Raw genomic sequence first — 13,654 nt, forward strand, 5'->3', positions numbered from 1 at the left:
GCAGTGCACAGACTGGATAATGTATACCATGCAATGTACAGACTGGATATGGTATGTGTGAGTTACTCTGATGGGTTGCTTAGATAAATCGGCCCTGGTGGTTTTTCATTTTCCTTCCCAGATTATTTCCTGTTTATCTGTGCTAGAAATCTCACCCAATGTGTGTCAGTGTCTGCATGTCTGAGCTCCTGATTTAGGCCTTACAAGATATACCAGTCCATTCCATTCCATAGGGCGATCAGTACAATAGAAGTGCTTTCTCTACACAGGTAAGGCTTTCCAGTGCCGGATTTGTGCAGAGTGAAGGTGGATGGGCCTCTGGGTGAATCAGTGAGGGGTGGTGTAGGGGGGGTCTTTTGAGGTGGGACATTGGCCAATGGTTATTGAGAATGTCTAAACAGCCTCTCTGGCTGAAAGTAAGCAGGGAATCATTATACAGACTCCTGGAGCAGTATCTTCTCTACAAGGTGTGCATGGGATCTCTGTGAAGCCCCCATGCCCTCTTCCTTTCATTTTGGGATTATTTGGGGTATTCTTTAACTGTGAGAGCCCTCAAAATGCTCCCCAGCCCTGTTACTTCTACACCCTTTTCAGTTAAGGATATTTTGAGGCTGGAGCAGACTGTGCATCCTGAAGGCCAGGTGGAGGCACGTGTGGTTTTTCCTCCCCTCTCAGAACCTATTGTACCCAAGGGGAACACTCGGAACCATGATCGAGAGGAGAGAGGGGAGAGTGGGGGGCAAGGGACCCAGAGACCCCCCTGTGAATCACCTGTGAGAGAATGTTCGGATCGTAACCAGGAGCAAAGTAAGTGTACCCATTGTCTTACACTCTGCTTCCCACCAAAGAATGGAATCCATGTGTATCCAGATATTGAATTAATTTATTTTCTTAATAGTATAGCAGTATTCTGAGTTAATCTCAGTATGGATTACCAGGGAGCACTAGCTGATTACTGTTAGTGATTTTTTTGGTATTTGTCTGTAAATATATAGAAAAGACTATACGAAATTCATAATAAAAAAATAAAAATCCAGGCCAACTTCCTTCTGTTGAGTAATTATGTTGCTGTATAAATCAATGTTATCACTTTTATTTACAGTAGTTTATATCCTCTACATATTCGAAATATTAGGAAAATTATTCTTAAATCTACAGACAAATAAATGCATTAAACACATTAAAATGCACCCATTGTATTTCTTTATAATTGGAATTAATTTTATATTTAAATATCTTCTATACAGTGATCATAATCAAGAGTAAATAGTTTTTTAAATCTACAGGCTAACAAATGTCATATCAAACTGTGTTGGTATATATACACTTATTAATATGTGACAATTACAATTATACAGCGCCAACATATTCCGCGGCGCTGTACAATAGGTAAACAATGTAAGTGTAAAAAAACAAAACTGTATGACACACGGTAACTGTAGGTGAATGGGGACCTGTCCAAGCAAGCTCACAATCTAAAGACATCAGTGATATGTGGTTAATTGACAACCGAATTCGACGTTTTAGACCAAAATAGACGAGTTAGAAATAAAATAATTTAAAACAAGCTCATTTTTTCCTGTTTAGATAATTTGGCCTTAAAAATTGCCAATGTTTAAAAATTCTCACTTAATGAATATTGTTTTTGGTAGATGTTCCAGATATTATCTGCCTGGTTGTTCTGGGGGGGGAAATAGAATCTGTATAATTATCTACACCAGTGGTGGGTAAATAGATGTTTAATTATGCCGGGATAATTAAAAAAAAAAAAAAAAAAAAAAGGGCAAATTATAAATAAATACATTCACACATAGGGGTCGGTTTACTAAAAGTCAGTTTGGCAGACTGTAGAACAATTTGGCAAAGTTGCAAAAAAAAAAAAATAGCATATTTTGAATTGTTTTATTCTTCAACTTTTCCCAAGACAGCGAGAAAGATTAATAGTGTTGAAACATTCTCTCTTTTCATTTAAGTGATGGACCATTCAATTAGAACTTAGAACACTATACTGTATTCTCATATTAGCATTCGATATGTGCAAAAATATTACTAAATAAAGCAGCGAAATTCCTTAAGAAATCATTTCATTGGAATTAGCAATCAGCTTACTATGCAGTGGGCTATCTTCCCACCTACCCGTGTTATCTGTTTATATCAGGAGAGCAATGGATATCTGTGCACATCACTGAATACTTGACTTCTGTTGGTTTATTGCCTGATCAGTGATATTATTACAAATTCGTGGTTTTAAAACGTCACTTCTTAAATATGTTTCCCCCCCCCCCCAAGACCAAGACTTTGAATGTTTTTGCAGACTTTTTAATATCTATACTGGGTAAATTGCATAAAGTGTCTGATCACCATACAGAGATCTGTGATGATTTAAAACCAAACTTTTCCTGTTCTGCAAATATATTATTATTATTATTATTTATTTTATTAATCTTTATTTTTGTTGTGCAAGAATTTACAAACCAGCATTTAACGCCACAGCTTTTTGCTGTTATTTTGTCCTAACGCGTTCAAGTCAGTTTTCAGGTTATCACATCTCGCATCATAGTGAATAGATCCCAATATGCTTACCGTGATAAGCCAACAGTTTTTTTTTTTATTTCCTCCAAAAATAGAGATATTAATTCCACGATCGAATTTTTGACAAACCAGTTCTATATAAAAATACATTATTTATTTCAAAAATAAATAATAATAGAAAGGACATGAAGATTTTTTTTTCTGTTTAATTAAGCACATAGCACATGATTTTGAGTATATTTACTAAACAGTTGGATTTATTCCGTAGCATGTTGCGTTAAAAATCGATCTACAAAACGAGACCAAATATCCGAGTTTAAAAAAAGAAAAGAAAACAAGAGTTTAATATGAGAGTGTTTGTCCAGTCCAGATATTTAACTTAATGTTTGGAGTAAGGTATACTTATTAGCAACAGTTTAGTGAATCTGCCTCTAAGATTTTTGCAATTACTGAATAAATAGATTATATAAACGATATATTAATTTAAAGCATAAATCTGCCTTTTATTTGTAAAAAAAAATACATATTAGAAATGGAAAATAAACGCAATATTTCAATATAAAGGTATGTAGACGAATATTTCGTTTATAAAAAATGTAATACAATCTCAGGTTTGTACTTGATTTAGCTTTGTATTATTTGTTATAAATATTAAATCAATAAAAATGTAACTACTTTGCAAAGGGAACTAAATGTGTTTGTAGAATGAATAAAATATACGGTATTTTATTCAGCGATAATACATTGGAAATATTGACATTACCCGTGCCAACAATAGAGCAAGGGACTTCACAGTTTCATTTTTTTTTTTTTTTATATATGAAGAAAGCGTCAGTTGGTTATAAATTATACATTTAGTTAAAAAACAAAACAAAACAAAACAACGTGGATTTCTTCTCCCTTAGTACTTTGACCTCGGTTAAAATCATTATCATAATGCAGATTGCCTAAAAAAAAAATATGTAAAAATAAAAATAAAAAAAAAAGGCAGATGCAAGGAAACTCTGTAATTCCCCTATATATTGGCAATACCAATAATATAATAATATATATTAAAGATGTTTCATAAAGGTTTTGAATGAATGAAAAGCGTTGTAAAATGCATATTATAAAGGTTTTATGTAAAAAGACAAATCGATGTATATTTTAGTTAGATTTTTTTTTTCTTTTTATTTTTTTACTGCTCTTATGTTCCTATTAACAGTAGTGAAATGGTATATTATACAAAACAACCCTGAGGATAGTCCTGTAGTTTTTTTATTTATATATTTTTGTAATGCCATATGTGTGTATATAAAGACAGATGTTTGAGCTTTTGGTGAAGTTCAGCGAGTGCATTTTATCTTGGAATAGACAGATAGATGTGTGTTATTTTGGCCTGGGTATTGAAAGTGGGGTGTCAGTGCTCTGTAAATCCCTCACAGAGCAAGTTAGTGCCAATGGTATGAATTTGGAGGAGTATATTCACTTAACAGTGAATTGGAATGCGTTAAAAATAAATCTCATTTTTTAGAAGAAGCTCAGCTGTAGTCAATTTGGCGATCAGCGACTAAACCCCTTTGTACTCCATGCAGTGCTAATTGTAAAAGATGGTAAGCCTTGCTGCCACGCTACTGCTAAATGTGTATTAACCCTTTCTTTGTAAGATGGGTAGCCCATGCAAGGGGCTCTCCTGACACTGTAAAGGATAAATGTGACAAATAATATGTTAATAAACCACTACCATTCTCTCCCCATTCCCAGGGCAGAGTGTGGGTGCAGTGAGGAGAATGGAGCCCCCTGATCGCGCCCAGCAGAGGCAGAGGAGGAAGCCCAGGGTCCTGTTCTCACAGCTCCAGGTGTATGAGCTGGAGAGGAGATTTAAAGAGCAGAGATATCTATCGGCCCCGGAGAGGGAGCAACTGGCAGCCATCCTCAAACTCACATCCACACAAGTCAAGATCTGGTTCCAGAATAGACGATATAAATGCAAAAGACAGAAACAGGACAGGTCCCTGGAACTGGCAAGCCACCCACCACCACCACCACGCAGGGTGGCAGTGCCAGTCCTGGTAAGGGATGGCAAACCATGCATCGCAAGCTCCCAGACTTTAACTGGCCCATATAATGCCACCGGCAACCCGTACACCTACCCTGTCTGTTATGGTACCTACAGCAATGCTGGCTATTACTCAGGGGCCTCTGCTGTGCCAGGCAGTATCACCCCTCAGCTGTTCAATATGAATATCTCAGCTGTGCCAAACAGTGCCCAGCAAGGACACATACAGGCTGCACTGCAGGGAATTAGAGCTTGGTGACATTGACATTAATCTGTGATACATGTAGATACACTGAAAGATCAGATGTCCAGGACTGTGAGATTTCTCATCTAAGGACACAGAAGGAAATTAACTCACACCTTATCAGCAGAGGACACTGTGTCAAATTCAATTACAGAGATATCATTCATTTCTACTTTTTCTTTCCCTGCACAGTTCAGTACAATAAGCATTAACCATGCGAGGAGATTTTATGATATTTTTTTAATATATATATATATTTTTTAAATAAAATTTATTTATATTCATCTGACAATTCATTCTGGATTTTTATTTTGCAATTCTAATATTTTTTTCGTTATGGTATATATTTTTTTTTTTTTTTTAGCACATAGGGTTTACTGATAATTAGAGCAGCTACAGACAGGTATGCTCACTTTACTGGGAAAAATATTCAGAATCTAACTAATAATGATGGACTATTAAACATATTATATCAGAATCCATTCCATTCTTAATGATCAAGGAATCCTGAAAATATTGAGTGTGATTTTAAAAGAATGGGCTTCAGGCTTGAACATCAGCCCTTTCTCAACCTAGACAGCTATGTACCTGTATGTAACTAATGTTGGTGGGGGATAGAGTAACATATTTTTCTACATCAACTATTAATATATATATATATATATATATATATATATATATATATATATATATATATATATATATATAAATAAACTATGCAATTTCTGGCACTCTTCCCAAATAATAATACATACCAGGTGCTTCTCTGTGCAAAATACTATAAACAAAGCAAGAAATGAGAGCATTCCATGGGTTTGGTAAATCAAATTACTGTATTCAAATAGCACGCATAAAAATCGACGTTTCGACCGTCTAGCGGTCTTTATCAAGATCTTGATAAAGACCGCTAGACGGTAACGTCGATTTTTTTGCGTGCTATTTGAATACAGTAATTTGATTTACCAAACCCATGGAGTGCTCTCAATTCTTGCTTTGTTTATATATATATATGATCCAAATGAAATAGGCTGCTCTCCGGACTTAAAACTTCCAATTTTTATTAAAGTTGATTAAAAATTACGACCAACGTTTCGGTCCCCGTTCGGGACCTTCTTCAGGGTCCTGCTGAATTTTGACCCTGAAGAAGGTCCCGAACGGGGACCGAAACGTTGGTCGTAATTTTTAATCAACTTTAATAAAAATTGGAAGTTTTAAGTCCGGAGAGCAGCCTATTTCATTTGGATCATTTATCATTTTGGAGCTTTGGTCTGGCGCCCGGCATTGGCTTATGGTACACGTGAGTGCTGGGGATTTCAAATAATTTTTATATATATATATATATATATATATATATATATATATATATATAATTTATTTCTACTGGAAACCTGCACTCCAGGGTACAAACATTCTTGATGCCCAGTGCTGATGCGTAAATAGTATATTTGAGCACAAATTATAGCACTCCAAGAACTTCATATAAGGATCAAAATTAAACTTTGCTTTGATTTATAGTTAGCTTAATGTAAAAATATAAACTTTTTTTTCATTGTTAATTTTTTATTTCTTACACACACAGAAAAAACAACACAAGCCATAAACAACACAAAACACAATAACATAAAACTAAATAAAATAAAAATAAAAATACATAAACAAAATAAATTCAATTTTACTTTTCTTTGCTATTACCTTGATTTAATTTATAATCCTTATATTCAACTTATACCAGTATGCAAAGTAAAAATAATTGACATTGACAATTAGTTCTTACTCACAAGCGGAATGCTCAGCATATTCGTCCTGTTTTAACAGTTTTAACACTATTTTACCTAAATCTTTCAGCTTTGCAGTCATACCCTATCAATTATTCATTAATATGCAATAATGTACATGCTTTAACCTCATATCTGTTTTAGGCTATTCCTCCTTTTGCTATAACCTCTATTTATACCTTACACCTATATGCTAACCAATCTTGCCATGCTTTTTCATGGCCACCTTCTCTTCCTTCTATTTTATTTACTATTCTCTCATATTCATACGTCTTGTCTACTCTTTCCTGCACTTCCAAAATATATGGTGGGATTGTTTTTTTCCAATTTTGAGCAATGCTTATTTTTGCAGCGATTAATATATGAATAATAACTACCTTATTTTTTATTCGACTCCACTCTTGGTATATATGTAAAAGATAGAACTCAGGGAAATTTGGTATCACTGTATCCATTAAAATTTGAATTACTAATTTAACATCGTTCCAAAACTGTACAAGACGAGAGCATCCCCAAAAAATATGTAATAAAGTTCCCTTCTCCCTTTGACACCTCCAGCACCTGTCAGAGGCAGCTTCATACATTCGAGACACTTTTGCGGGAACTAAGTACCAACGCATTAATATTTTGCTATAAGCTTCCCAATATGTAAGGCTGTGAGATATTTGTTTAGTAATTTTTATAGTTTGATACCAATGGGATAGATCAAAGGTTTTTGATAGGTCTCGTTCCCATAATATCATATAAGGCAACTTTTCTTCCCCATTTACATATAAAAGGCTTTTGTAGCATATTGAAAGAGGTTTACTCTCCATATTAGGGTTCAAACAGAATTTACCCAACCAAGTCACTAAGGCCATATCTAATTTTAACAGCTTATTTTCTAACAAAAAATTCTTGATCCTTAAATACGAAAATACCTCTTTATTCGGAAGGGCAAACTCTGCCTGCAAACTAGGATATGATTTGAGCCCTGCCTCATTATATAACATATGCACTTTACTAATGCCATTAGTTTCCCAAGTATTCAAATTTAAATCTTGTATAAAGTACTTTATTACATATAATGGTGCTAAGACTAATAGCTTTACACCTTTTAGCAATTTAGGAGTCCATTTTGACCAATGATAGAGCATTAATTTTGTCGTAGAAAGCATGTTTTTGCCTATTGACCCATTCATTAAGGTCTCCCATAAAAGCTTTTCTATTAAATAGGGTTTAGCGCAAGCTTGTTCCAGTTTTAACCATACTGGTGAATTTAAACGGAAAAGTACTGCCAAAGCATAGGACAACATAGATGCCTGATAATATTTAATAATGTTAGGAATACCCAATCCGCCTTGTAGATATGGAAGCTCTGTAAGCCTAGCTGCCACCCTTGGTGTTTTTTTTTTCCATTTGTATGAGTTAAACATAAGTTGAAATTTTTTTAATAAATTTTTTGGCACAGCCATAGGAATAGTTCGAAAAAGATACAATATATGGGGTAAGGCCATCATTTTAATTGTGTGTACACGCCCTAACCAAGATGTCCCCAAAGTCCCCCAATTTTCTAACTGATCTTTTAATTTATGTAATACAGGAATATGATTATGCTTAATTAAAAGAGAGCTCGTTTTAGTAAGTTTTATGCCCAGGTATGTTAGAAAATCTTTGCGCCAATCGAACGAGTAAGTACCTGCTAATTGATTTATCTCCGTTTTAGGTACACCCAACGGTAACGCCTGGGTTTTTTTAACATTATTTTTATAATAGGAGATCATACTAAATCTTTCCAACAGTTTAACTAAATACGGTAATGATTCTTTAGGTTTTGATACAAATAAAAGTGCATCATCAGCAAAAAGAGCTAATTTTTGTTCCCCAACCGGGGTATTTAACCCACATATACCAGCATGTTGTTTTATGTGTCTAATAAAGGGCTCTAAGGTTATTATAAAAATTATTGGGGAAAGTGGGCACCCCTGGCGTGTTCCATTTGAGATCTCAAATTTAGAGGATATAAAGCCAGTATTCATAACCTTCGCTGATGGTTTTGAGTATAATGCCATAATATTGTTCACAAAGGATTGTGGAAAATTGTATTTCTGGAGGACATGCTCCATATAACCCCAATTCAAACGATCAAACGCTTTTTCAGCGTCCAAAGCAAGCAAAATCCCCTGATAATTATTAATACTTGCCCATTCTATAAGATTAATATAATGTCTTGTATTGTCCTCTACTTGTCTAACTGAAACAAAACCAGCTTGCTCCTCTGAAATAAGCCCCAATAGGATCGGTTTTATTCTAGATGCCAATACTTTAGCATATATTTTTATATCTACATTTAAGAGTGAAATGGGCCTGAGGTTGGCGCATTCTGTTGGTGGTTTACCAGGCTTAGGAAGGGTTACTATAAATGCCTCTAACATTTCCGGCGGTATCGCATTTGGTGTTTTAAAGCTATTAAAAAGCTTCGTAAGAAATGGTGTCAAGATCGGTTCCATTTTGATATAATAATAGTTAGAAAAACCATCTGGCCCTGGTGCTTTATGTTTGGGAAGAGCCAATATAGCTTTGCTTATTTCATTTTCTATAAATGGCTCCACCAACATCTGTTGTTGACTCACTGAAATTTTAGGAAGATCTATTTCCTCCAAAAATTTCTCTATTTCAGAGCCAGAAGGCTGTAATATATTTGAGTCTTGCGTTAAATTATACAGTTTCCTATAATAACCTGCTAATTCAGCTACAATATCTTTTGGGTTAAATAATTTACAATTATTCGTCGAGATCATATAGGGGATTTTTGTTTGAAGATACTTTGTTTTTAGCATATTAGCTAACATTTTTCCTGCTTTATTGCCATGAATATACAATTTCAATTTTAATGCTCTCATATATTTTTCTGTTTCTGCTAATGCCAGTACATCGAGTTCCTTTCTTACTTTAGCTATTTGACTACCATACAATCTATTTGGTTTAATTTTATTTTCCTCTTCCAATTTGGATAAAAATATAAACTTTTAAGTTTTGGTCATGTATGTTTTTTTTGGGTTTTTTTTTGCCAATACTGATATTTTTTTCCTAAAGCTAAATAAAAGTTAAGTTTTGATCCTTATACGAAGTATGTGGAGTGCTATCATTTTTGTTTTTTATATATATAATTAATATTATTTTAATTATTTAATCATATTAACATATATATTATTATTTTTATTTAAGGTACTAGTAGTGAATTTTATTGAAATTATTTAATATTTCAGAAAACGACACATGCAAAAAAAGTTAATATTTATAAGTTCATACGTAAAAAAGCTGTTAATCCTTAGATAAAAAAAAGTTAAAAAAATATATATATATTTACCTATTCACTAAACTCTGAACTGTAAAGAATGAAGATCAGCTATTTTAGTCAAAATTTTGGCATATATATATATTTCAATTTGTTTCAATTTAGAGTCTAGTGCATGTACCTAGCATGCACACATACTGGAAAAATTTAATTGAAGTTGTAGACAAATATTCTGTTTATTTCCCCAGTCTTCTCTGTTTAATGTTAATATTTTGTATTAATTTGTTTTATCAGAAAAATATTAGCAGTGAATATTAAAAATGCGTTAATAAGACAAGACTAATTTGGCTTGGATTCTGGATTATTATTTAATTCAATACAAGGTGACATTTAGTGAATAAATCACTTTGAGCAACTCCAAAGATAAATTACGCTCGAACGAAAAACTGTTCCAAGGTTTATATACCTCTACCTCCATTACCTCTACCTCGCAGGCTCGCAGCTGGGTGTTCTTTTTGACTCTAACCTCTCCTTTACCCCTCATGTCCAATAAATCGCCAAATCCTGTCGCTTCCATCTCAAAAACATAGCGCAAATACATCCCTATTTAACCCCGGATGTGGCTAAGGTGCTGGTCAATGCTGTTGTTCTCTCTCACCTTGACTACTGCAATACCCTTCTCAGTGGTCTTGCGTGTTCCCAGATTGCACAACTGCAGTCTATAATGAATGCGTCAGCGAGGCTCATTTTCCTGTCCGCTCGCACCTCCCACACCTCCCCGCTCTATCAGTCCCTGCACTGGCTTCAAGTCAGATATAGGGCTCAATTAAAAATTCTGGTGCTTGCTTACAAGACCTACGTCTATCCTCTGTCCGTATTCCCACCTCTAATGCTCGCCTCCAAGATTTCTCCAGGGCTTCACCTCTTCTGTGGAACTCCTTTCCCTTCTCCGTAAGACTTTCACCCAGTCTCCACTCATTCAAAAAAATCATTGAAAACTCACTTCAAGAAAGCATATCAATTAAACTGTAAGCAGGTTTTTATCCCCCAAACCCCCCCCTCCCCCCGACTCCTCTCCTGCAACTGTCAGAAATGACCAACTAAGCCCTCAGTGAATACTTTTCTAACAACCTACTTCGTACCCCTACTTTTACCCTTTGTGTCACTATACCCCACTCTCTCTATAATGTAAGCATGGAGCAGGGCCCTCCACCCCCTTTGTTCCTGTATGTCCAGTTGTCTGGTTACAATTACATATATGTTAGTCCACCCATTGTACAGCGCCACTGAATCTGATGGTGCTATAAAAATAATAACATAATAATAATAATATAACAAAACAATGCAAACTGTGTTTCCCCCAAAGTCCAAGCAATTCAGGAAAAAACATGTGGCCTAATCCACACAGTACAACATGACACCAACACCAAACTGCACTGAGATTCCCTATATAATAAACATTCAACCACAACCCCCAGGGTTCACTATTTCCACCAACTACATACCATTGGCAAGTAAAAATTTCTCTCTGGCTGGTAGAAATTCACAGTCATAGACCCTCCAGGTTTGCAGTGGAGAGTAACCTTCAACTATTGCAGTAACGGAAAATCAAACTTTTAAAATAAAATGTTAGCTGCATTCTGTTTTCCTAACGCTACAGTCCTGGTTCCCTTTTCAATTTTGTCTGTCCCCCCACCCCCCTATCTGTACAAAAATAAAAACAAAAAAATCAAAGCAAACAAATTACTCAGACTCTGTCTCTGGACCACCTGCTCCCCCACTTCCGGTTTGCATCTATGGATCTGCACACAACTCCTTACACAAAGGACAGGGGGTGCTGGTTAATCAGATGGTCTCTATGAGAATATCTGATTGAAATTGCAGAGTTTTATTTGGCTATTTCTGCAGAAGCTCCTCTAGTGGCTGCCCCACTAGAGTTATTTAAAGCCTACAATACAAACATTGCTGTTACTGCAGTGCATAATGACAAAGTTTTCAGCTTAAAACTTGAGGTACATGGCACCCAGACCACTTTATTGAGATGAAATGGTCTGGGTGCCAAAAAGTCCCTTTAAGGATATTAACAAAACCTGGACCTGTGCAGGGCCGGCGCTCTCATAAGGTGGCACAGGTGGCCGTCTTGGATCTCACTGGCCTAGGAAGCACCTGATTCAGGTGCCCAACAGCAGGAGAGCACATCACTGCATTCCCCTCCTGCTGGTCTCTGTATGTAGCATGGTGGAGCACAGGAGAGGAGCTTGTTTCCTTCTCCACTCACTGCGGTCTGCTCTTGGCCATGCTACGCAGGAGGATGGGGGTGAACTGGCACATGAGGGGAGGAAATGAGACATCAATGGAGGGGCTGGGGGAATGAGACACATGAGGGGGCTGTGGGAATGAGACACATGGAAGGCTGTAGGAATGAGACATATGGGTGGTTCAGAGAATGAGACACATGAGGGGGCTGTGGGAATGAGACACATGGAAGGCTGTAGGAATGAGACATATGGGTGGTTCGGAGAATGAGACACATGAGGGGACTGTGGGAATGTGACACATGGAAGGCTGAGGGAATTAGACACATGGAAGGCTGAGGGAATTAGACACATGGGTGGCTTGAGGAATGAGACACATGAGGAGGCTGTGGGAATGAGACACATGGAAGGCTAAGGGAATTAGACACATGGGTGGCTTGAGGAATGAGATACATGAGGGGGCTGTGGGAATGAGACACATGGAAGGCTAAGGGAATTAGACACATGGGTGGCTTGAGGAATGAGACACATGAGGGGGCTGTGGGAATGAGACAAATGAGGGGGCTGTGGCAATGAGACACATAAGGGGGCTGTGGCAATGAGACACATGAGGGTTTGGGGGAATGAGACACATGAGGGTTTGGGGGAATGAGACACATGAGTCGAGGGGCTGGGAGATTCAGACACATAAATGGAATGGCTTGGGAAATCAGATATGGGCGGCTTGGGGATTGAGACATATGGAGGGGCTGGGGGGGAAATGAGACACATGGAGGGACAGTGGTGGAGGAAATTAGCCCATGGAGGGGCTGGGGGGAGGAATTGAGACACATTGGGTCTGTGTAGCCAAAACTCCTTACATCGGCCATGGTCTTCCAGTACTGGTTTTGGAATCACAAAATTAATATAAAAGGTCAGAAATATTAACATAAACTCTCCAGAATCTGCATGGTGTGTAGTTTATCTTGCATGTTGAGCTGAGAGAATAAAGGAGATATGCAACTTTGTTTCTTCACAAAGCTTGGTGGGTTATTTCTTGTAGCAATCAGAGTATGAGGTGTGGAGGAGGGAAATTAAAGGAACACTATAGGGTCAGGAACACAAACATCTATTCCCTTACCCTATAGTGTTAAATCACTTTGTTTCTGTTTATGCAGCCATAGCCACACCTCCCCTCAGTGGCGTACTAAGAGGGGGGCGGGGGGGGCGGTCCGCCCCGGGTGCTATCCAGTAGGGGGGTGCCACACTCTGTCCCTCCTGCTGGTCGTCCTCTCCCTCGCGGCTCAGGCGCTCAGTGAGTGAGTCAGAGCACAGGGAGGGGATTCCCAGCCTGTGTTCTGAGTCATCACTGAGCACCAGGGAGGTTGTTATGGAGTGTGCCAGCAGGGGGCGCAGACCGTGTATTCTGCAAGGTTTCTCCCCTGCGGCCACTCTGCCTGCACCTCCTGCACTGCCTGCGCTGGGATGGAGAGAGACAGCCCCTGAATCATGGTAAGTTAATATAATTGTAATTGCACCCTCACCCCCTCCCTC

The 13,654-nt window shown here is 37.2% G+C and overlaps 1 protein-coding gene across 1 annotated transcript; it reads left to right on the top strand.

Annotated features, from left to right (window-relative positions):
• Window positions 1-383: 383 nt before the first annotated feature.
• On the top strand, window positions 384-4,994 carry NKX2-6 (NK2 homeobox 6). The gene is made up of 2 exons (XM_063445535.1): window positions 384-807; window positions 4,276-4,994. Exons 1-2 carry the CDS (start codon window positions 558-560, stop codon window positions 4,827-4,829), a joined length of 804 nt encoding a protein of 267 aa, XP_063301605.1. The 5' UTR covers window positions 384-557; the 3' UTR covers window positions 4,830-4,994.
• The last annotated feature ends 8,660 nt before the right edge of the window (window positions 4,995-13,654 follow it).

This window comes from Pelobates fuscus, chromosome 3 (assembly GCF_036172605.1).
Source record: "Pelobates fuscus isolate aPelFus1 chromosome 3, aPelFus1.pri, whole genome shotgun sequence".
NCBI lineage: Eukaryota > Metazoa > Chordata > Amphibia > Anura > Pelobatidae > Pelobates > Pelobates fuscus.

Excerpts from the sequence above, each read along its gene's own strand:
- NKX2-6 (XM_063445535.1), top strand. The coding sequence starts at position 558 with ATGCTCCCCAGCCCTGTTACTTCTACACCCTTTTCAGTTAAGGATATT. Across the intron at positions 808-4,275 it reads GGATCGTAACCAGGAGCAAA|GGCAGAGTGTGGGTGCAGTG; the intron begins GTAAGTGTACCC and ends CCCCATTCCCAG.